At 42.3% G+C, this 25,489-nt stretch overlaps 1 protein-coding gene across 17 annotated transcripts in view; it reads right to left on the minus strand.

The window, feature by feature from the left end:
* Window positions 1-25,489, minus strand: part of STAU1 (staufen double-stranded RNA binding protein 1) — a 54,354-nt gene that overhangs the window by 15,536 nt on the left and 13,329 nt on the right. For 9 of the 17 annotated variants that reach the window (XM_032767316.2, XM_075072261.1, XM_075072267.1 and 6 more), the window contains 5 exons: window positions 22,148-22,424; window positions 20,392-20,516; window positions 14,451-14,607; window positions 5,077-5,215; window positions 4,137-4,302 (listed from right to left, as the gene is read on the minus strand). In XM_032767316.2, coding sequence (XP_032623207.1) covers window positions 4,137-4,302; window positions 5,077-5,215; window positions 14,451-14,607; window positions 20,392-20,516; window positions 22,148-22,340 — 780 coding nt within the window. In that variant the 5' untranslated portion in view covers window positions 22,341-22,424. Of the gene's footprint in view, window positions 1-4,136; window positions 4,303-5,076; window positions 5,216-14,393; window positions 14,608-20,391; window positions 20,517-22,147; window positions 22,425-25,489 lie in introns of all 17 variants that reach the window. The other 8 variants (XM_075072265.1, XM_032767319.2, XM_032767314.2 and 5 more) reach the window with 1 other exon arrangement.

The raw sequence follows: 25,489 nt of genomic DNA on the forward strand, positions 1-25,489 counted from the left end.
TCTCATAAGCTGATTTGACATTTGTAAGACTATCAGATGAGAGAAAGGCAGGAGAAATTTGAATTATATATCGGACTCTTACGAGTGATGGTTAATTAGTTTCTGAGGTAGTAACATGTTCTCCACATGCTTCTGTTTAATCATTTACTCTGCAGATGTTTCTAACAGGAGAAATATAAGAAATTACTACAATGTATCACTCGGAAAATGCCTAAAAATCAAATGACTGAGTCTAAGATTATGCACCTTCCACTAGGAGAGAAATGCTATTTTGAGCAAATCACAAATTACTGTTTCAAAAGTTTGTTATGGCCTTACTGCACTCTTGTTCTGCACAAGGTACAAAGGTGAATTTGATAGGCAGAATATCAATGACTAAGGAATCTAGGAGTTGAGCTCTCATGCACTGACGTGGAAGGGACCACGGTGGAGAGGAATAGTGTCAATTTACAAATCACTTCAGTCCATAACACCATACGGAAAATGGGTTAGTTTTTTTCAATTGGAAAAATATACTCTGAAGAGGCCTTGTCAGGTTAAAAATAGCTCTAATTAAAAAACAGTTTCCTTACTTGAGTTACTACCATCTTAGATTAAGACATTAAGCATTTAGAAATCTAGTTTACTACTCACCATTTATGGTCCTACCTCCCATCCCAAGTGAAATATGAGTAAACACTAAAATACTTACCATTTTCACTTGTTTTCAGTCAGTTTTACTTTCTCTCTCTCATTCACTAATACTTAGTGTTTGAGTTACAAACACTCCAGAGGGATGTGTAAATCTCAACATGCTTTTCATAATAAAAACATCCGATATTTTTGGTTCTCTCAGTACTATGTACATGATACTGGCTTCCAGTCTTCCAAGTCCAAACTACATACAGGCATGCGGGTATGTACTTTATGTTCGCAAAGCCTAGTCCACACAATGGCACAACTGGTAGAGAATTGAGAAATGTACTATGTGCCACAGCATCTGACAGCTGTTTAGGCAGCAGTACTAGTGCTAGACGGTTCATCTCTTGGAGTGCGCCCCAGGAGAAGACGCAGTTAAGACATTTGGCATTTCAGATCGACAGCAATAGTCAAAAGGATTTTACATCAAGTTTAACACTTTTCTGATTTCAGATTCACTCATTTTGAGTCTACCATGGTGTGACAGAACTAAAAGGAAAGGACATAGAATGACCATTTCAGGTCTTAACCCATGCCCCTACAATAGTGCAATGCATTCCCTTTCAAACCCCTTAAGTGTAATAATTAGTTCACCAGTGCCACCTCTACTGATGCTGTTTCAGTGACTTCACCTTTTAGTTTCAAAATATAAACTAGCATAATAGTTTTAACCTCTAGTTTCAGATGCATTGAAGCATTCCTTGCTCATAATTTTGAAACTTTACAAACTTTTCCTTGTTAAGAGGACCAGATTTTTATTTATTGGACTAACTTTTCTCCTATTTTGAACTGCCAATGGAGAACAAGCCAAGAAATATCCCATAACTTATTTAATTGGTTATGGTTTGCAGTCTAGAGGTGTTCAAATGATTAAATATATATGAAGAACGTAAAGAACAGTTTACACTTCATGAATATAGCAAAAAACAAAATTAATGAAAAATGTACAGAAACAATTCCGCCTTAGTATTTGCTATCTATTAAGGCAGACATATGCAGGTAAATTGGTATTTCTCTAAGTCTAGTACTAAAAACCAAACCAATGCGCTGTCATCTGTGGCTTTGTATACTACAAGCTAATTCATTCCGGCTCCTGGCTTCTTGCTTCCAGTCCATACAGAAAACATAGCTTAAATCTCTCTTATCTCTAGTTATGTCACTCAGTTCAAACCACTCTGGATTCTCCATCCAAACTGAGTTGAAGCATTTCTTCCTCACCTTTGAAGCCCTGCACATATATCTGTTCTTTTTTTAAAATAAATATTTAGCATACACTGTTGCTCTGGGTATTTAATACACAAGTTTAAGCATAAACACTTCCCCAAGGCATACCTAGCAATGCACTCCACAGCAACACATCCACACCTCTTCCATACATGTTCCATCCAATTCCTTAATCTCCCAACAACCTCTTTCTTCTAAACCAGGGGTCAGCAACCTTTCAGAAGTGGTGTGCCGAATCTTCATTTATTCACTCTAATTTAAGGTTTCGCGTGCCAGTAATACATTTTAACATTTTTTAGAAGGTCTCTCTCTATAAGTCTATATATTATATAACTAAACTAGTGTTGTATTGCAAAATAAACAGGGTTTTCAAAATGTTTAAGAAGCTTCATTTAAAATGAAATTAAAATGTTGATCTTACACTGCCAGCCCGCTCAGCCCGCTGCTGGTCTGGGGTTCTGTTCACCTAGGCGGGCAGTGGGCTGAGCGGGGCCTGCGGCTGGAACCCCGACTGGCAAGGGTCCGTCAGCCAGAACCCCAGACCAACAGTGGGCTGTGCGGGGCTGGCGACCAGGACCCAGAGGGCAGAGGGCTGGTGGCTGCGCATGTGGGGGGGGGCGGGCAGTGTAGGTGTCAGGGTAGAGGGGGTGCGAGATGAAGGAGTCAAGCAGAGGGCTGCATATGTATGAGAGAGGTCCAGGGCTCAAGGCAGGGGCCAATGGGGTGTGTGGGGCTCAGGGCAGAGGGCGTGGGGGGAAGGCCAGGGGTCAGGGCTCAAGGGAGAGTGCCCTCTAAAAAAAAACCTCTCAACCCCGCTGCTCCTTGTCCCCTGACTACCTCCTATCTAAGCCTCCCTGTTCCTTGTCCCCAGACTGGACTGTACCTCCTACCTGTCCCCTGACTGCCTCAACCCTTATCCACATCCCCGTCCCGAGCCAGACCCCCAGGACTCCCATGCTTATCCAACCACTCCCCGCCCCCAGATGGGACCCCCAGAACTCCCAACCCATCCACCCCCTCAATTCCCTGCCTGCCCCAACCCCCTTCCACACCCTTGCCTCCTGACAGGACCCCCAGAACTCCCAACTCACACAACACCCCCAGCTCCTTGTCCCAACCATTCCCTTCAGAGACCACCCCCCCAGGACCCTCCTTGCTCCCGGTCCCCTGACTGCCCTGACCCCTATCCACCCCCTGCCCCCTCACAAACCCCAGGACTCCCATGCCCCATCCAATGCCCCCCGCCCCTAGCCACCCTCCCCGGGATCCCACCCTGCTCCCTGTCCCCTAACCCCCCCAGCCCTGGGCCCCTTACCATGAGGCTCCATACACAGCTAGACACGCTGCTCCACAGGAGGACACAGCCACGCCCCTCCGGTTCAGCGGGGAGCATGTCTGCCTCCCCACGGAGCCAAACGCTGCCCTCGGGAGCGCGCAGCCCCATCCCCAAGAGCGCTGCGCGCGGTGGCATGGGTCCAGGGGAGGGGAGAAGGTGAGGGAGGGGCCAGCAGCTTGCTGCACTCGGCTTGGCGCTCGGGCCCGGGAGTGCAGACCTCGCAGCTTGCCATGCTGGGAGAGTGTGGCCATTTGCCCACCCCGTGCGCACGGCTATGCTTCTGCTCCCTGCCCCCGCGGTGAAAGTGGAGGGCAGAGGAGCATGCTGGGCTAGGCAGGATTTTTAGTGACATGCTGGAGTCCCGGCAGGCTCCAGCGTGCCATTAAAAATTGGCTCGCGTGCCATAGGTTGCCAACCCGTTCTAAACCTTTTCAAAATTCTACAGTGTATATCCACACTCCTGGCAAAATTCCTACATCATGTTAAATTCATACTGACACTATGTACGAGAGGTGTCTGAACTAAGCTGCAAGTCGCTTGTGAGAGAGCTCTCTCGCCATAGGTTTGTACAGCACCAAGCACACTGTGAGTTAAATATTAGCAGTTCATCTGTTTCTTCTGCCTATCACCCATCAGGGATCAATCTACTGGTAACAATGCTACAGGAATTTTGACAGCACAAAGCAAAGAATATGACCTCATATAGGGAAACCCTGATTGTGTAGATGTAGTTCTATTTGTCCTATAAGTGGTTTCATTAGATACAAGCGTTAACACATGAAAATTAAGTCTTCCAAGAAGTGCAGTTTCTTTTTAAACTAGCAAAGAATATTTAAAACTGCATTTCAACTTTTAAGGTACCACAATCAACTTCAGACATTTTCAGGTTAATTCCTACCTCTGGTTTCTCAGGCAGGGGCTCATTTTGCAGAATTTTCAGTGCTTTAGCAGCTGCATCATGCTTAGCAGCCTGTCTTGTTCTTCCTTTCCCATGAAACTGCTGTCCTCCAATAGAGAGCTCAACTTGATAAAGTAAGGGTCCAACAGGAAATGGATAAAAGTACCTAAAATTAGAAAGGCAAGTTTGCCTGATTAAAAATTGCTGGTAAGCTACAAAGTCAACATTTAGGGTTAAACATCATATATTAATGAGTCTCTCAGAAACTGAAGCTCAACAATAAACTCCTATAGTAGAGAGCCAATTTGAATACATTAACTGTTAACTCTGAACGACTTTAATGCAGGATTTATTACATTTGTAAAACTTACAAAATATAAACTGTAAGACAAGGAAAAGTTAAACACATTTCTAATACTTTTGAAGCACAGAACGATAGCATAGTAAATTAAGTTTTTATAGACTTGACAAATTACTAAGCAAGGAACAATGGATTTTTATACTCAAGTATTTTAGACCAAAGTCAATACTTAAAGGCATACAGCCAACTTCAGAATAAAACATGTCTAAAAATGTTTTCCCTATTTTTCCTCAGACCTAACATTATAACTTAGAGGAAATTTTTTCAGTTTATTTAGTGAAACAATGAATATGTTCTCAACTGCACAATTTCACTGTTTAGCTCCTCTCCCCGCTCAGATTTTTTCCACACAGTAGAGAGAAAAATTTAAAGAAAATATGATAGAGAAAACAAACTTGCAGAAGTACTTGGGGCAGGAGAGTTCCTGAATAACATACTGGCTAAAGTTGAGTGTCCTTTTAAGGTACGTTTTATTTTCAGAGATGATATTTAAAAAGTCTCAGCAGCAATGCATGCACATTAAAGAAAGGAACTCAGAGTATGGGATTGATTACAAAACTGAAAAACTGTAGTACATACCGTGGAGGATAAGCACCACCTCTCATATTATAGTTGTAGGTAGATCTCATCCCTGTGTAAGGGTCAATAGGTTTGTACATAGGTTTCTTTCCCAGCTTCATGCAAAGAGCATTTAGCTCCACTGTGGGGGTTACACTATCTAGATAAACAGAAATATAGAATATAGCTGTCTAAGTGTCAAGGCAGAGTAAAATCAGGCAAACTCTCAAACCAGGACAGGGTGGCACTAGATTCTTGGTGCACACATCAAAATAATCAGTAGTGAATTTGTGAATATGAATATGAGTGAAAGCATGTACAAAAAGTTTACCATATATATAAAATGGATTCCAGAGCACTCTTGCCAGTCCAATAGCAGTACTAGTCTTGTTGCAATCAATTGAGTTTTCTAGGTTCTGATACACTGTTAGGATACTTCCTTTATTTTTCCCAAACAGTATGGGAAACCACACAAAAAAAGCAGGTTTCTTTCCCACGAGGTACCTTTTTATATTAACAAACAGCTGTATAATTTTACCTTTGGCATTTGACTGGAAAGAGATATTTGGAAATTATGAATAAGCTAAGGAGGGCCTTTACTGTTCTCCATTTCCAAACAATGCAGTTGGTTTATTTGGAAGGGACGTATAATGGCATTAAGAGGCACAACTGTTTGCCTCCAGGTGAGTCCGGCCAGGTTGAAGATTTGCTACATTATCTTGCAACTTTTATTGTCATTTAAGAAATAAATGGCTGTCTAATTTTGGACCCAATGAAACAAAGCATTTGGGCCAAAACTAGAAGACAAAGATAATTCCCTTATACTAACAGGAGGTTTTTCCAGATGCATGGTCTCTCTATTCCACTGTGCAAATGTATGCACTCCATAGGTCTGGAGCCAGAGAATTTTGAAAGCAGCATCCCTTCATCCGCACATGTGCTCTTGTTCACCTTATGCCTCCAGCCAAGAAGACAAAACGCCAAGACAGTTATCCCCTCTCCAGTTCATTCTCCATTGCAAACAAAAAGATGATCCAAAGCAGAGGAGGGAGGAGGTAGCAGAATACAAACAGGGACCACACAAAGAACCTCCAATTACTACAAGGTAATTTCTCTTCAAGTGCTGGTCCCTATATGTATTCCACTGTGGGCAACTGACATGCAAGAGGACAGTTAAAGATGCAGATGGCAGAGCCAAAGGAGCACTACTCCTAAGGATGAATCAGAGGAGTCCTGAACCAAAGCACAAAATCTCAGAAATGTGTGGCTAGAACTCCATGTTAACTGCTTTGCAGGTATCAAGTAGAGGCACTTCCTGAAGTGATGCCATAGATGTCACTTGCACTCTTGTGCAATGAGCCCTTACCCCACTGAGGGAGGGAGAGAGAAATTAGACATCTGACAGAGCACAATACAATCTGAGATCCATTGAGAGATTCTTTGAGAGGTTATAGCCTGACCCTGAATGTCTGGGAGACTGATTGTTTCTGTCCCTTGCAGGCCAAGGCTCACCAAATGCAAAGGGAATGGAGCCTTCTTTCCTCTAAGGATGCATGAAGTTTTGGAAAGAATATAAGTAAGTGAATTAACTAGCTCAGGTGAAACTCTGAACCTACTCTGGGGATTAATTTAGGACATAAGGGTGATGAAACTTTGTCCCTATGGAATATAGCATGAGGAGCTCCACCACCAGTGCTCCAAGTTCACTAACCCTCTTGGGTCAGGTGATGGCTACCAGGAATGCAACCTTCATGGATAGAAGAGACATGGAAACAAGAAACTAATGGTTTGAGTAACGAAAGAACAAGTTTTAAATCTGATAAAGTAGGCTTTTTTTTAATTTTTTTTTTTTTTTTTTAAACACACACACATTCTAATTATGCCTTTCCAGGGTTTGCTAGTCAGTGGATGCATGATGATCGAGTAACACGTGAAGGTGGATAGTATGCACTAACTGCTGCCAAGTGGACCCATAAGGAGTTAAACACAAATCTGGTGTCTTTAAGGAAAGAATATAATCAAAGATAAGAGGAACAGCCGCTGCTTCTGAGGGCAGACATTGTCAATGTGCCCACACAGAAAAACACCTCCACTTGGCTAGATGAAATTTCTAGCGAACTCCTTTCTACTACTAGAAAAGATGCTCTGTACTTCTCCACAACATGATCATTCTACGGATGATGTCCATCCAAAAACTACACCGAGGTGAAGCAGACAGGGGTTGGGATGCTTGCGCTTGCTGTTTCCTTGGGTCAGAAGATTGGAAAATGTCATAATAATCATCAGTGCCCAAGATGAAATGCACAGGAGGCTCGTAAACCAAAACCATCTGGGCCAGTTGGGGGCAATGATGATAACTCATGCCCTATCCTACCAAATCTCCTGTAAGACCAGAGGTAGGAGTGGTAGTGGAGGGAAGGCATAGTTCAGATGGTCTGATCTCAGAAGACGCAGAGTGTCACCCTGTGAGTGGCAACCTAAGCTTCTGGAGCAGTATATTTTGTTCTTCCTGTTCATTTGGTAGGCGGACGGGCTCCTAGCGGGGGTCCTGTAGAGAGCAAAAATATGGTTCACCACACAGTTGTGTGGCACCAATTTGTGACCAACAGCAAAATGTCTGCTGAAAGAGTCCTCTAGCATGTTCTGATTTCCCAGAGGGTAGACTGCCCACAGGGTGATCTGACTGCTGATGCACCAGTTCCACAAACTAACCAGTTCTGCACGCTGGTGGACAGGATTTTGCTCCCCCCCATTTGTTGATGCAAAACAGTCATGATGTTGTCCAACACTGAAGGCACGGTGACCTTGAATGAACGGGAGAAAGGCTTCGCAAGTCTTTCAAACTGCTCACAATTCCAGAACACTGATGTGTATCCTGGATGCTCGCAACATCCAGGTGCTCTGTACTGTATGGTTGTCCATGTAAGCTCCTCAATTCAACAGGGAGGCATTTGTAAGGATCGTTCTTGTCTAATGGAGAGGCAAGAAAGGAAATACCCGCACATACCTGAAGGGGATTCTTCCACCACAGCTGGGATGATATTTTGGTGGGAACAGTCACTATGGAACTAAGATTGGTGGTTTGATGAGTACACAGTTTGAAGCCTGCAGGCAATGAAGGTAGAGTGTGGCAAACAGCATGATCTAAGCACATCAAGTCATGTGACCAAGGAATGAGAAATCATGACAAATGCTCAAAGGGTTGCTTATGATCTGGTCTCTCAGATCATTTGTAATCTGAAACCTGTCCATCGGCAGGTAAGCCCTTGCCACAATCAAGTTTAGGCTTTATCAGTGCATCCTTAAAGTTTACACTGGGGTGATGGACTTTTCAAAGTTTACACTGAGTTCCAATAAGGAGAGGAGTTGAAGCATTGCCAAAGTCGATGAACAAGCTTCTTGGCATATAGGCTGTGTGTCTGATATAGACCACCACTATAGAGAATACCTTGATAAAGACCCTGGGGGCAGAAGCAATGCCAAAAGGGAGTACTTCATATAGAAAGTGGTTGCAGCCCACCATGAATCTGAGAAAACGTTTGAGCAGGGTAGATGTCTATGTGAAAACAGGCATCCTTCATACCAAGAGCTGAAAGCCACATTCTCTTTTCCAGGGATGGGATTATAGATGCCAATGTGACCATGCGATTCTTGAGTCTGCAAATAAAACTGTTGAGATGGCGAAGATCGAGAATGGGTCTCCAATCATTCTTCTTTTCGGGTACTAGGAAGTATGTCCAGTAAAAACGTGGTACTGAAGAGGAACCTGCTCTATCACTCTTCACTCTAAGCTGAATTCTACTTCTTGTTTGAGAATCTTCTCATGACAGAGGCTTCTGAAAAGAGGTAGGGAATGGGGTACACAGGGTAGACACAAACTATCATACAGCCAGAATGGATAATGTTCAGCACCCATTTGTTCATTATTTTACTCCAGGTGTGGAAAAAGACAACCTCCAAAGAGTATGTGGGGATTAACGGGTGTTGGATTTAATGGTTTGCAGCTCTTGAGGGCCCATCACAAACAACACTCAAAGGGATAGGACTGGGAGGAAGAACCTGCTGAGGAAGGCGTGGGGAACTACAGCTTTTGAACCCTCTGCCTCTTATGGGATGGCTCAAAAGGTCACTGGTGGCAGAGTTGTTGAGCCATCAGTCTAGACTTGTATGACTGCCTACAAAATTTTCATTTTGGGACAGGAGTATATATTCCCAGGGAGCAGAGAGTGGCCCTGGAATCCTTCTCATCTATCTTCTGGTCAAATACATGAGTCTCACCATAGGGAAGGTCCCCAGCGGTGCTCTAAACCTCCCTGGGAAACCCCGAAGCATGAAGCTACAATTCCCTGTATATTAAAATGGCAGTAGCCATTGTCCTTGAACATGCATCAGCTGCATCTATCACTGATTGAGGAGCAGTCCTATCAACCATTTTGTCTTCTTTTGCAAGAGCCTGGAAATGAGTTCTGTCTTGCTGCAGTAGCTTGTCAGCAAAGTTGGCAATTTTTAACCAATTCAGGCAATCGTGCTTAGTAGTGGGCTATCCTGACAGAAACCTAGAAGAAGAAAAGACCTTCCCCCTCCCAAAAAGTTGAGATGCTTACCCTTCCTATCAGTTGGGGTAGTTCAAGGGAGATGCTCTCTAGATCTTTGTGGTGACCTGGACCACTGAATAGTTTGAGGTAGGATGAGAACACAAATTCTGCCCCTTTGGCTGGGACATAGTAACAGTTCTCTGCCCTCTTAGGAGTAGGCGCACAAGGCCAAGACTGCTCTAGCTGGCTCTAGGATGGTTTCATTAACAGGTAGAGCTATTCAACTGGAATCTGAAGACTGCAGGATATCCAGAAGTTTATGCTGAGGATCCTGAACTTCCTCAAGAAGAATACGCAGCTCCCCTGCATTTTTGAGGAGTTCTTGGAACAGTTTATGCTCATGGGGGAGGAGGAGAGAGAAAGGATGAAGACAGAGCCACAGCCTCATCTGGGGACAAAGATACATCCTTATTGATTCCGGAAGAACTGCTGAATCAGGCATGTACTACTCTTCACTTGGATCTGGAGGCAACTCTGGTTGCCCTCTCAGAGGGGAGGGATGTGATGATTCCTTAGCAGAAGGGACCAACTCTGCTGCCGTCACTACGGCTAATAGGATAGACTGAATGAGGGTAGTGGAGGTCCCCATGGCATAGGCTAACAGTGGCTCAAAGGCAGGTGATGAGGTGCAGGCTGATCCCAAGCTGGTCTAGGCCTCCTGTCTGGGAAGATGTCTTGGAGGATGAAATAGCACTTCATCATGCAGTTCAGAATCTCCCGAGGAAGAGAAAGCCAATTCCAGATCCAATGGCAGTATCCATGGTGCTGCTGGAGGGAAGTCATAACCCAAATATGGAATGGGAGACAGACTCCTCCCAAAAATTGGCTCATGAATGGATCTTTCTTGAGAAAGAGGAACTTGATGGAGCAGGAGACATCAGATCTGGGAGAGCAAAGACCCCCTCAGGAGAAGCACAGGACTTGGCTTTTCCTGGAGTAAGAACACGAGAACGGCTGTACCAGGTCAGACCAAAGGTCCATCTAGCCCAGTATCAGTCTACCGACAGTGGCCAATGCCAGGTGCCCCAGAGGAAGTGAAGCTAACAGGCAATGATCAAGTGATCTCTCTCCTGCCATCCATCTCCATCCTCTGATCAACAGAAGCTAGGGACACCATTCTTTACCCTTCCTGGCTATTAGCCATTTATGGACTTAGCCACCATGAATTTATCCAGTTCCCTTTTAAACATTGTTATAGTCCCAGCCTTCACAAGGACATGTGATTCGTTTAAGATTTTTACTTTCAATTGAATCTACATTTCTTCACATATAGTGCCATCCCCCTCCTGCACGACCTGTTCTGTCCTTCCGATTATTTTGTACCCCAGAATGATTGTGTTCCCATTGATTGCTCTCAGTCCACCAGGTTTCTGTATGCCTATTATATCAATATCCTCCTTTAGCACAAGGCACTCTCTAGTTCATCCATCTTATTATTTAGATTTCTAGCATTTGTGTACCAAGCACTTAAAAAAACTTGTCCCTGTTTGTCTGCCCTTTTCTGATGTGCCAGATTCTTTTTTATGTGACTGTTTATCATCTGATCTGGCCCTTACATTATCCTCTTCCGTCCCCTGTTTCCTGACTATAACCTGGAGATTCCCTTACATCAGAACTCTCCCTAAGAAGTCTGTGTCCGATCCACATGCTCCTCTGCAGCAGTCGGCTTTCCCCCATCTCCTAGTTTAAAAACTGCTCTACAACCTTTTTAATATTTAGTGTCAGCAGTCTGGTTCCACTTTGGTTTAGGTGGAGCCCATCTCTCCTGTATAGACTCCCCCCATCCTAAAAGTTTCCCCAGTTCCTAATGAATGTAAACTCCTCCTCTCTACACGATTGTCTCATCCACGCATTGAGATTCTGAAGCTCTGCCTGCCTACCTGGGCCTGCGCGTGGAACTGGGAGCATTTCTGAGAATACCACCATAGAGGTCCTGGATTTCAGTCTCTTCCCTAGCAGCCTAAATTTGGCTTCCAGGACATCTCTCCTACCCTTCCCTATGTCATTGGTACCTACATGTAACACGACCACCAGTTCCTCTCCAGCACTACACATAAGTCTGTCTAGATGCCTCAAGAGATCCTCAACCTTCGCACCAGGCAGGCAAGTCACCATACGGTTCTCCCGGTCATCATGAACCCAGCTATCCATGTTTCTAATGATCGACTCTCCCATTCGATCATTAGAACAGAGCTGCAGTAGAGACAGTTTGTGCCACAGCCATGGAAGACAAAGTTGGCACCATGGCTAGCCAAAGGTCTCAGTGATCACTCTTCATCAGTGCCAGCACACCACAGTTAGGTGCTGGGTGATATTGGAGGCACCACTGCTGCCAAATCACAGTCTGGTGCCAATGGAGCCTTGGACTTGTGGGCTTTCTGGTCATGCCCCTGAGAGTTAGGACATCCTAACTTCTCTTGGACTGATCTTAGATACTTTCTCGGTTTAGGCAGAATCCTACTTCGCCTCCAAATCCACTTAGGATTTGCTTTCATGCTTATAAGAATGCTCCCTGCTCTCCTGATCAGGCCCTGAGGACGAATCTGCAGGGGTAGACTCCCTGGCTCCTGAGCTAGACCTTGTGGCAGAAGGCATGTTCTTTGCTCAACTGGGACTATGTCTGGTGGGTTTGCTGGCCTGGGTCCAATTGCGGTCTCGAGGCCCTCTCCATGAGGTGCTTCTTAACACAAAATTGATGCCCTTCCTGGGTACAACTGGGAAATGAATGGCAGATACTACACCTTGCTGCGATGAGGGTTTCCCCGAGGCAGTACAAGCAGCGCTGGTGGTCATCGCTGACCAAGAAGGAGTGGGGGCAGGAAGCACAAATTTTGAAGCTGGAGTCCTGCACATAGTCCAGTATGCAAAACAGGGCATGGGGTTGGGAGGGTTCCCCATGTCAGGGAGGCTTACTAAAAAATGCTAAAACTATCAGATAAAACTTTAAACTCTAACTTCAAAAATGATTTACAGATCCATATTCACAGATTAAGGCTAAACCAAAGCTTTGGACACTGGAGGTTCGGACCGAGACTGTACAAGTTTAGAAGGAACTGTAGAGGCAGGGTCCACTGCATCCTTTATCTCTTCAGTCAAAGGCTCGGAAAGCATGTGTGGATGGACATTGCTTTCAGAATTCTCTGGCTTTGAGCACATGTGTACCCACAGTGAAATAAACAAACACTCAAGGAAGAATATTTATTAGGCAGTGATAACGTGTTGGTTATATGAGCAGTTGCCCTATTTGCTTAGGCAGTGACAAATACAAGGAAAGAGCTGTGTGAACTTAATCTTCTTTATGGGCTAAATGACTCAACTTATTCATGAGTTTTATCATTTCATTATAGTTTGTAGAGCCCAGCACAGATACAAGATTTATATCCATGGATGCAGATATCTGCAGAGTACTGTACCAGGAACCGCAGCATGTCGAGCCATCGCTTGCAGTAGTCAGCGCCCAGCCCGGGCAGCTGCAGCGTGGCTGTACCATCTCAAGCCCTGCCCACTGAGGCAGCCAGTAGGCTCATTGGAGCTGTCCCTGGTCATGCTGGTGTGTGCAAGTGCCTCGCATGTTCCCAGGTAGGAGTCCCTTTCATGCAGCGGTGTGAGTCTCCTGTCCAGGAGCATGCAAGGTACTTGTGCACATCAGCATGACCAGGGACAGCTGCTGGTGAGCCTGGTGCGCATCCCAGTGGGCAGGGCTGGGGGCGGAGGAGTCATGCTGGAAGTGCTGCCCGGGCTGGCTGCTGGCTACTGAGAGGGACGGTTCAACATGCTACTGTTGCCGCTGCAGTTCCTGATACAGCACTGCAACTCCACTGATATCTGCTTTATATCCACAGATATAAATTTTGTATCCACGCAGGGCTCTAAGTGTTTTATAGAGTGTTTTAAAAGAAGGGTTGAATATTTTTTATCTTTTGTATTGTGGTTTTAAAATCTGTACTAATGTTGTTGATTAATCATCAAGATGTTATACTAATATTAATCTGACTGGAAAGTCTTGGATACAGAATATATAGAAAATAAAGCTATGTCAAGAGCATGCAGTAAAATAAGATTATTCAGCTTCACTTTACCAATTACAAAAAGTTCTTACTACAGAAGCCTAGTGAAATCAGAACATTTTTACTTTCAACACACAGGTCCCAATTAAATGCTGACTTAGCAATTTGAAACCTTTTAACTGAAATGCCAACTACAATAATTTTACATCCAGTACTACAAATCTTATGCATGTATTTTGACTGCATTTGGAAGTCCTCATAAAATCCTTCACAATGTACCTGACAGAAAATGTAGTAGAAACAAAACTAAGAAAAAACACTTTATGAAGCTGCAAAAATCAGGCTTTCAGGATTACCAGATATTTATCTGCCCAAGCAAAAAGTCTTATTACCTACCCTCATCACAATTCAATTATTACAGTAAAAAAATTCTATCCATGGGCAAGTCAATCTTTACAAGGATACTCTAACTCAAGTGTTCAATGGCAATACACAAAACAGTAAACTTGAAACTGAAGTTTCTTTAAACTTACTACAATGCATATCTAGGTGTAGGGAACAAATTACACTTCAGAATAGCCTCTCGTGGTCAGAGGCATTTGAACAATTCCACATTGCATACAGGTGACCTTTAGATTAAGATGAAGATCTCACGTATTTGACAGTTGCCACTGACTGTACAGAATGTCACTTCAAGATCACCAAGCAAGCACAATCTTAAGCAACTTATACATACCAAGTTCAGATGTGGGTATCCTATACACATTTTTAAAGAGCCTGTCCTGGCAAATACCTGGATTCTTTCCTTCACTACGAGACGGGCGAGCTGTAGGTTTAGGAAATTTTGTCCCTTCCAAAGCTTTGGCAGCTGCCGCATGTTGAGCTTTTTTAATACTAGTTCCTTCAGCTTCCCAGTGCTGGTCCCCAAGAGTCAGCTGCACTGTAAATACCTACAAACAAGAAGTGCAAGTTCTTTATTATAGCCAACACCACCATTTCACATTATTTATTAGACTTCTTATGTGTTTAATATGCCTTCTGCTACAATCCGAAAGGTTTATTACTACTAGGTACAACTTAAATAAAAGCCTTGTCAACACAGTAGCTGAAGTTACGTTTTTGGTTTCCTGGGCTATTGAATGCAGTGACTAACAAAAACTGTTATAACATTACTAACCAAACAGCTCCCCACTGCAAGAGATTTGGGGAGTTTGTATTGAAGTATGTGGCACATAAGTTACTACGAGAAATTTATTGTGTGATTTTAATGTTTATACTGTCAACATGATTCTCCTAAATCTTCTCAAAATGCAGACTGCTTACGTAGAATTACATTTTTATATTGGATAAGTCAGGGGTCCCCAAAGTGTGGTACATGTACCCCCAGGGTACACGAGACATCTCTGGGGAATGCAGGAAAAATTGTGTAATGGTGGATTTTATTTATTGCATTTTCATAATAAGCTATTCAAACGAAACTTTACAACTCTGTGTGGGAAATTGTTATATAAAATACGGTAGTTAATTGACTTCAAGATATACCAATAAGAACACAGAGTTGCTGACATACAGAGCCCTCACTCCCAATCACCATACAGTGTGGGTTCAGTTGCCCAGCAACTGCCTAGTCTAACTAAGGGCTTGGCTACACCAGAAATTTGCGGCAGCGCTTTGAAGTGTGAGTGTAGTCAGAGCGGCAGCGCTGGGAGAGAGCTCTCCCAGCGCTGCACGTAAACCACATCCTTTTCGGGTGTAGCGTGCAGCGCTGCCTCCCAGCGCTGCCGCCCTGATTACACTGACACTTTACAGCGCTGTATCTTGCAGCGCTCAGGGGGGTGTTTTTTCACACCCCTGAGCGCGAAAGTTGCAGTGCTGTAAAGTGCCAATGTAGCCAAGCCCTTAGCTCAGAACTTACTCAGGGTTGGGGGAGGGGGTTCGGCTGTATATGTATCACAGTAACTGTATCTGTATGTAACTGAAATATGGACAGATGGCTAAAGATAGGTAGTGTTAGGAAGAACAAAGTATCAGTGAAACTTTGGGGTACAGGGGCAGCTGGTAGATCTGGAAGGGGATATGCAGTAACAAAAAACTTTGGGAACCTCTGGCATAAGTCATTCACTTGTTACTTTAAACTTTCAATTTGGTTACATTTTTCAGAGGTCACAACAAAGATATGTGAGGGATTAAGGAATAACAGTTCTTTGTTGTCATAGGTCAGTGGTTCCCAAAGTGTGGGGCGTGCCCCCTGAGAGGGAACATGGAGGAATGTTTGGGGGTGACACATGGTGGGGCCCAGGCCAGGCCCTGACTGGAGGAGGGGGAAGGAGCACCACCCAGTCCGGGCTCCAGCCTCAGCTCCCAGCTGCAGCCCCAGGTGAACAGGTTCCATTATGGGTAATGGGGGGGAGTACAGAAAAGGTTTTGGGGAATCACTGTCATAGGTGCATAGTTTTTCAGACCCGTGTGGTGATAAAAGTTATTTTACACAAGTGTAACGACTACAGAAACTTTGGAATACGTCACTGTAAGTAAAGTGGCGTAAGGACAGACCTATTAGCCTAATTTTCACAAGTGAATCAAATCCACAGCAGGTTAAGTAAGTTTAATTTTGATCAGAATAACAATGCAAAGAGTATATGCCTTGATTATTCTTCCAAATACTCATTTTTAAAAAATGTAACTCTTTCTTGCTCTGCACGTGGAATCTTTGGCTTAAGACACTAGATAAAAATTAATGGAATTGTCTTTATCTTGGAGCAAAATCAACTTTAATATGTTTTAAAAATAATCACATCTAAGCATATTCTCCTAGGGCAGCGGTTTTCAACCTATTTTCTTTTGCAGATTCCTAAAAAATTTCAAATGGAGATGCAGACCCCTTTGGAAATCTTAGACACAGTTTGCAGACCGCCTAGGGGTCCATGGACCACAAGTTGAAAACAACTGTTCTAGTGTGCACATGACATTCATAATCACTACTACAGCATAGGCCTCTTGCCTGAAGCACCTTAAACAGATAAAAACATTCCACCAGATGTTCCCTGTAGGTCTTAGCCTCAGGATCCATGCAATGCAGAGCTTTACTAAGGAAAAAAGTTTAATTTTCTAACTTATCCTTACACTCCCTTTGCAACATCAGAAGCTTCCTGTATATTTTCTACAACCTATTAAGGTAGACATTTGAATGCTAACAGCACACACTCAAGAAACAAGAGTATTTACTACAATCTGCCAAAATTTCACCAGAATATTATGGCACAGAAAGTACACAAATGGGTCCATGCGAGCACCACTAATTCCATAAGGCACTGAAGACTTTAATACTAAAGTAATTTATTTCAAAAGTGGATTAATTCCCTATGAGATTTCACTATATTGTGTATTTGCAGTTAAGTGAAAGTTACTAAAATCTTGCTCTCAACCTTCTAGAAAGCAGGGTTCTAGTAAATTGCACTTCAAGGTCAGTTACAACAGGGTACAGTAACTCCTCACGTAAGGTACTCCTGGTTAAAAATGTTTCTGATCAATTAGAGAACATGCTTGTTTAAAGCTGTGCAATGCTATCTTATAGTTTTGTTTGGCAGTTGCCTGTTTTGTCCACTGCTTGCAGGAAGAGCAGCCCGTTGGAGCTAGCTGGCGGGGGCTTGAAACCAGGATGAGCCAGCAGCCCCCCCATCAGCTCCCCACTCCCTTAAGTTCCCTGTGTGGCAGCTGCCGAGCAGGCTATCAATTGCTTGGCAGTTCAGCTGTCCCTCCCCCCACCTGCAGTGTGCTGCTCCTACCCTCTACCTTGGAGCTGCTCTGGAGAAGTCTCCTGCTTGCTGTGCAGAAGGCGGGGGGGGGGGGGGTGGAAAGAGGGGTGCTGTCAGGGTGTCCCCCACCCCTTCTCCTGTGCGCCCCCCTCCACTGAGCAGGGGGCGGGGCTGGGACACAACAGGGTTTAGGACGGAGGGAGCTTGCTGGCAGCAGCTGCTGTCTCAACTTGCTGCTCTACTTACAAAGGCAGTGTACTTAGAGTGGGATCAGCCTACTTAAGGTGTGTGTGTCTGTTTCTCTGTGCCATACTGTCTCCCCTCCCTCCATTTGTGCTGCCTTGTAGAGTGTGAGGCTACATTAACAACAATGGGTTAATCCTTGAGGGCTCAGCCGAGTGCTTGTTCATCATTTAGTAGTAGAAGCAGCAAAGAATCCTGTGGCACCTTATAGACTAACAGACATTTTGGAGCGTGAGCTTTTGTGGGTGAATACCCCCTTCGTCGGATGCATGTAGTGGATATTTCCAGGGGCAGGTATTTATAAGCAAGCAAGCTAGAGATAACAAGGTTAGTTCAATCAGGGAGGATGAGGCCCTGTTCTAGCAGTTGAGGTGTGAAAACCAAGGGAGGAGAAACTGGTTTTGTAGTTGGCTAGCCATTCAGAGTCTTTGTTTAATCCTGAGCTGATGGTGGCAAATTTGCAGTGAACTGAAGCTCAGCAGTTTCTTTTGAAGTCTGGTCCTGAAGTTTTTTTCCTGTTGATGGCACCTTAAGATCTGCTATATGTGTGGCCAGGGAGGTGAAGTGTTCTCCTACAGGTTTTTGTATATTGCCATTCCTAATATCTGATTTCTCCATTTATCCTTGTCCAGTTTGGCCGATGTACATAGCAGAGGGCATTGCTGGCATAATGATGGCGTATATTACATCTGGTGGACGTGCAGGTGAATGAACGCGGTGATGGTGTGGCTGATCTGGTTAGGTCCCTGTGAGTGTCGCTGTGTAGATATGTGGCAGAGTTGGCATCAAGGTTTGTTGCATGGATGGTTCTGAGCTAGAGTTACTATGGGCGGTGTGCAGTTTACGGTGAGAATTGTTTCAGATTGGCAGATGTCTGTGGGTGAGGACCCACCTGTAGAGAAAACACTTCAACCTCCCTGGCCACACTATAGCAGATCTTAAGGTGGCCATCCTGCAGAAAAAAACTTCAGGACCAGACTCCAAGAGAAACTGCTGAGCTTCAGTTCATCTGCAAATTTGACGACCATCAGCTCAGCGGATTTAAACAAAGACTGTGAATGGCTAGCCAACTACAAAACCAGTTTCTCCTCCCTTGGTTTTCACACCTCAACTGCTAGAACAGGGCCTCATCCTCCCTGATTGAACTAACCTTGTTATCTCTAGCTTGCTTGCTTATATATACCTGCCCCTGGAAATATCCACTACATGCAACCGACAAAGGGGGTACTCACCCACGAAAGCTCATGCTCCAAAGCGTCTGTTAGTCTATATGGTGCCACAGGATTCTCTGCTGCTTTTACAGATCCAGACTAACATGGCTACCCCTCTGATATTTAGTAGTAAGGCATTCCATGGGAAATATCCCACCCTCTTATTTCACCACCTCAACTAAGCCTCACAATGATCATTGCTGTGTACAGTATTACATTGTTTGTTTAAAACTTATACTGTGTGTGTATTTATAGTCTTATCTGGCAAAAAAAATCCCCTGGAACTTAACCCCCCATTTACATTCATTCTTATGGGGAAATTGGATTTGCTTAACATCGTTTCACTTAAAGTAGCATTTTTCAGGAACATAACTACAACGTTAAGCGAGGAGTTACTGTAGCTGCAAATGAAATGTGGGAGAGCCACTCAAAAACGCAAATCTGAATATCAAGTGCCTTTAGGCATTATTTCAGACTGTTTAATGCTTGAGAATAGACTATTAAAAGCTGTCACAGCACTTCTAATGCACTGCATTACCTGTGATAAAGGTGAAGTGATCTGTAGAAAGCATGCATTGGAAAGGCACTACCTTAAATGAATATTGACACTTTGCAGAATGCAGCAAAAATTCTAGGGACCCCATGAGTCTCTCCCCATGATTCTTTCCAATTCTAATTTTCTGGAAAGCTTTGCAAAAATTCAGTTCAGACAATTCTCCGAGATTAAACTGTTCCAGCAGGAGTAGCACAATCTGGTCAATGAAAATGTGCAGTTATGTGCAAGGGGCAAGGGACTGTTTTTACTTCTAAAATTTTAAGTAGCTAACTGAGTATTCTCAGAAGTGATTTTCCTATTAACTTACTATTCCCATACCAAACAAATGTACTTGAGTTCTCATTAAGGATTACTTTTCCAAAGGGGGTGGGGGGGACGACGACAATATGTTTCAGCCATCTTTACTGCATCTGAAGGTAGTTTTTTGCAGAATGGAATTTAGCTCAAACTTTAAAATAAAACCACTGTCAAGCAGGGAGAGCATGGGAAATTTCAGTACAAATAACATTTATAACAATTCAAAGTTGGGTATTATAATAGAAACTGATTGCTAACACGTTCTCCATTAAACATTGTATGTTAAGGCCATGACCACAAACGCAGACAATGGAAAAAAGTAAGTAGTGTACAGTTAAGGGTAAGTCTCAAACAATATGTTATGCATCTCCTGCAACAACTACCACAAGCAGCTTTAAAAACAATTAATTAGCACTGGACAAGTTTTAACCCCTGGGATAACATCCCCAGCTCAACCTTAATATGCTTCATCCATACTCAATAGGGCTGTACTAAAAAAGCTGGACTACAACTGGAAACCACTTAAGGCTTTAAATTGTTTTCAGTGTCCCATTAAACTACTCATAACTCTACTACTGTAGATTATTTTGCACAAGAGCTAGACATTTTGCCTTTCCACTCACAAAGTTACTTGTCAATATAAATGCATACGTAATATGAGCAATTTTTTACCTTAGAGTGAGCTGGACCTTGCTCGCTCAAAAGCTTATACTCAGGCTGAATCTTGTTGAAACGGGCTAACTCATTCACAAGACACATTGGAGTTTTCTCTTTGGGGTTTGCCATGTTAGAAGGAGCTAAATGATAAGGCAAAAATTACAGATTATTAGATCATAATTAAGACTGATATTCCAAAATTTAAAAAGTTACCAAAGATTCAACAATTAATTTTCTGTATCTTAATGGAAGTACTGATAGCAGCTTTCAATCCATGCTGGTTCAGGGGGAACATGCTACTTTACCATCAGAGTTATTTTCTGAGATAGGGACCTCTAACCATGTCTTAAACCAGTGAAGCTGTGGATGTGGAGATCTCTAACCACTGTGTGTAGAATGGAAAGCATTTAAATTCAAGATCCAAGAGCAAATGCCATAATTGTGGCAGAAACTAAGAGGAAGGATCAAATGGCAATTTGCTTTGAAAGATCATTTCTTATTTATGGGCTTTTCTGTTTCTGCCCTTGGGGGTCTGTTATTCTGGTCTTGTATTCATTGATTTTTCCTCCATGCAAACTCTACATTAATTTTAACCTACATATGCTATGCATTTAAACCAAATCAGGATAAGTTCTCTAGCATTTAATTTAGTTCCCATTTTCTCAGGAAAACCCTTGTTAAGTATCTCCCCTTTTTGAAAAAGTCTGATCATTATGCTATTCATTATCCAAGTGCAATGTACTCCATTTACGAAGAAGGGAAAAAAAAAAAATCAAATGCACAATTACAAAATGGGGAATAACTGGGTAGGGAGTCGCACTACTGAAAAGGATCAGGAAGTTATAGGAGATCACAAACTGAATGATTTATACTACAATGCAGTTGCAAAAAAGGCTAACATTTTGGGGTGTATTAACAGAAGTGTTGTTTGTAAGACACAGGAAGTAATTGTCCCATTCTACTCAGCACTGGTGGGGCCTCAGCCAGAAGTTTATATCCAATTCTGGGTGCCACATTTTAGGAAGACTGTGGACTAAAGTTTAGAAAACCTGACTTATGAGGAAAGGTTAAAAAACTGGGTATGCTTAGTCTTGAGAAAGGAAGACTAAGGTGGGGACCTGAGAACAGTCTTTAAAAATGCTAAGGGCATGTATAAAGAGAATGGTGATCAATAGTTTTCCATGTCTACTGAAAGTAGACAAGAAGTAATGGGCTTAATCTGCAGCAAGGGAGATACAAGTTAGATATTTGGGGGGAGAAACCTTTCTAAACATAAGGATAGTTAAACACTGGAACAGTCTTCCAAGAGGGAATGTAGAAGTCTCATTAACCTGTTTTTAAGGACCTCCAGTAAACAAACACCTGTCAGGGATGGTCTAAGGTCCAGGCCTTTGCTCACACACCAATCCTCCTGCTGTTATATGTGAATTGGAGACATGCTGTCAGTTTAAAATGTGCTTAAAGTGAAAAAAACTGTTGTAAAGAACACTGATTAAAATGTTGCTGTCAATTCCTTCAACAAAATCATCTAGCTATTATAACTTTAAATAGATATTTTTAATTCATTCATTCTCAAAACTTTTGAAAGCTATTTTTAGATCTGTTTAAAACAATTTCACTTAAAACTATCATCTTAAAACAGGGATAAAACATGGAAGCCAACTCAGGTGGGAAATCTAATGTTTGTAAAACAATTTCTATATGTCTGCAACCTGCTGTATCAGACCACAGAACAAGGCTGAGAAATACAGACATTCATTAACACGCTTACCTGCAGCTGCACTGGTGGATGTAACAGATGCAGAAGGTAAAGCAGAATTTTGAAGAGGTCTACCTGCATTTTCAGATGGCAGAGAACTAGTGGTAGAAGGAATACTCAAAGGCTGCGAAAGAGATTGGTTCTTATTCAATATTTGGCTCCCTGAGAGAGCAGCAGATGGATTCTGAATTTGAACTTGAGACATGTTCACTTGCAACCAAAGCGAATTACTGCAGGTAGACAGCTTTGAATGCAGGTTAACGCAGTGTGATGGAGCCTAACGGTCTACCTAAAAGTTGTAAGGAAGAAAAAAAAAAGATTATACCAAATATTTAAGTTCCAATAATTCACAAACATGATTGTAACATCAGTATGTATAAGAAGTTTATAACTGGAAAGCATCTATTAGATTTATTTCTCTATTATTAAAAAGGAGTCCAAACATTCTTCAAGCACCCCACTGTTTCCATTTTGTACACAAAAACTCTCCTGCATCCCAACAATTTTAACAAAATACTTCCAAGTGCATAAGCGTCACATTGGTTTAGTTTACAAAACAGAAAAGGACAATAGTTGCATTTATTCTTGCTCATTTAAAATGACCTAACCGCCCATCTCTTTTCTAACATCATTGTTGAATCCACTTTCAAAGCAAATCCAGTTACCTGAGTTGTTGCTAGTATACAAAACAGAACTTTCAAAATTATATTACATTTCAGATTTCTTGCTACACCTCTACCCAGATAACATGCTGTCCTTGGGAGCCAAAAAAATCTTACTGCGTTATAAGCGAAATCGCGTTATATCAAACTTGCTTTGATCCGCCAGAGTGTGCAGCCCCCCACCCGAGCGCTGCTTTACCACATTATATTGGGTCACATTATGTCGGAGTAGAGGTGTATTTGGAATTAGTCTGTTCTCAAAATAACCAATAATGTGGTCTTTTAAAAAGAACAGTTGCTCAAAGCAACTACATGCCATCAAAACCATATACATCTCTACCTCAATATAACACGAATTCGGATATAACGTGGTAAAGCAGTGCTAATGTATTGTACACACACACTTTCCCGCTGTAGATTTCTATAAAACCTAGCTTGCTGGCAAAGGTTTATGTCTGTATAACTTTAAGATGAAGAATACAAGTAAAACTGCTCACCCAGAATCCACCAAGATGCTATTACTAGCAATACAAGTATCCATATGTTCTGCAGGCTTCAAATTCTGAGCCTGTGAAGAGACTTCCAAATGTAGGAAGGAAAGGGGGATGACTCAAAGGGTATATCTATACTGCAAATCACTGGAGGTGGCATGTACTGTTTGAGTAGCTACATGTCAGTGAAAAGCAAGCTGCATTCGTGCAGCAGCATGCATGTAGCTAAACGTGTCAGTGAAAGACTCTGGTGGGGGGAGGCAGCAGGGAAAGGCTGTGGCAGCAGGGAGCTGCCAGAGCCTTTCCCTGCATTGAGGAAGTAGGACAGACATTACATGGCTAAGAAGAGCAGTAGTGAGAACTTGTATTCATGAATATACAAACAGATTTTTTTTTTAAAAAAAAACAATTGGGGAAAGAAACTTCTAGAAGGCAAATGATAATTTTGCAAACAAATTTCCATTACTAATCCAGTAGACAAAGTCGTATATTTCAATATTTCTTTTTGGTGGCATTTCTGATAAATGGATCTCAACTGGAGGTTTTTGGTCTGCTAAACTCACTGATTTTGATGCTCCTCTTCATATTCCTAAACTTTGTTGCATCTCCATTAAGTCTCCCTTAAATACTCTTGATTCTGATTCCATGCCTCAACAAAGGTAGTCATTTTTTCTTATCTACAATTGATCATGAATGAATTAGGTTTAGACAACTAGAGGTAACATCTTACTTAAGTATGCATCTTTCCTTATGTTAGTAGAAGTTACTCTGGCAAGAAGGAAATTTCCTCTTTTCAGATCTGAGTATCAAGATTTTTGTTTATTTTCTACTGAAGTGGGAACGTTCAGTCTCACCTGAATGACTTAGTATATTTTTCATATTTGTTAAGAATGGAACTTTGAAAACTATCATACTGTTAAAAAGCTTGTGTGGAGTTCCTTTCTGAGATTAATAGTTAGCTTTCCTGTTATGATTTATGTACTCCCCATGTGTGTCTGAGGATTTTCTACAAGATTGCTTGTGTCTGATGCAAATTACTTGCTTGCATATTTTCACCTTGTTTTGTAGTAGTACACAGTTACATTTCTTTAATATTTACAGATATATACACAGTGAAAGATTAAAAGGTTCCAATTTCCATTATTTTAAAAATGGAAATACTAGCAAGCATAACAGGGACCTTATGGCACTTTACAAATATTCAAAGCAGTTTAAATTCTGAATCTCTGAAGCGCACTTCTCCCTCATGTTTGAGGGCTAAAAAAGGATTTTCCTGCTAATTCAACCTCACTTTAAAAGTTGCCAGCATAAATTCAAAAATGCCATGAGTGATTCATTCTAAATGCTTGAGCTCACAGAAGAGAGAAAATTAGTTCAGAGAAACTAGTTTTTCATATATGCAGCAAATGGTCTTAAATATCTGAGAGCAAGCGCTGTATGCACCTATTAAACTTATAGAATTTCCACATTTGGTACACCATAACTGTAGTCAATAACTTGTCAGTGTTTATAAAGAAGGTTGAGGTTGAGAGGTTGAGAGAAGGCAAGATGCAGTAAATTTAGAAGGTGGTTCCAGAGTAATGACATTATAACCCTTACATCTAATTACAAAGAGTATATATCTGAAAGTGCTGAAAAAGTCTTGACTTTAAATGAAAAAATAATTGGCAGAGTGAAACGACATCCCAAGCTTAACACAACTAAAGAGTAACATCTTACAAATAGAAATTATTGAATCTTCTCTTCCTTTGGTCTTCCTGAGGTAATATCATGCCCCTTAAAACAACAATTTACACCACTTTTCTGAAAAGATAAAAGTAGAAACCAAGTTCTAAAGTGCAGTTCCTTCACTGAAAACACTGCCCACAGCTCCCATATAAGGCACTGGCGAGACCTCATCTGGAATACTGTGTGCAGTTCTGGTCTCCCATGTTTAAGAAGGATGAATTCAAACTGGAACAGGTTCAGAGATGGGCTACCAGGATGATCCGAGGAATGGAAAACCTGTTTTATGAAAGGAGACTCACAGAGCTTGGCTTGTTTAGCCTAACCAAAAGAAGGTTGAGGGGGGATATGCTTGCTCTTTATAAATATATCAGAGGGATTAATATTAGGGAGGGAGAGGAAGTATTTAAGCTTAGTCCCAATGTGGACGCAAGAACAAATAGATATAGACTGGACACTAGGAAGTTTAGACTTGA

The sequence above is a fragment of the Chelonoidis abingdonii genome, chromosome 14 (genome assembly GCF_003597395.2).
Source record: "Chelonoidis abingdonii isolate Lonesome George chromosome 14, CheloAbing_2.0, whole genome shotgun sequence".
Lineage (NCBI taxonomy): Eukaryota > Metazoa > Chordata > Testudines > Testudinidae > Chelonoidis > Chelonoidis abingdonii.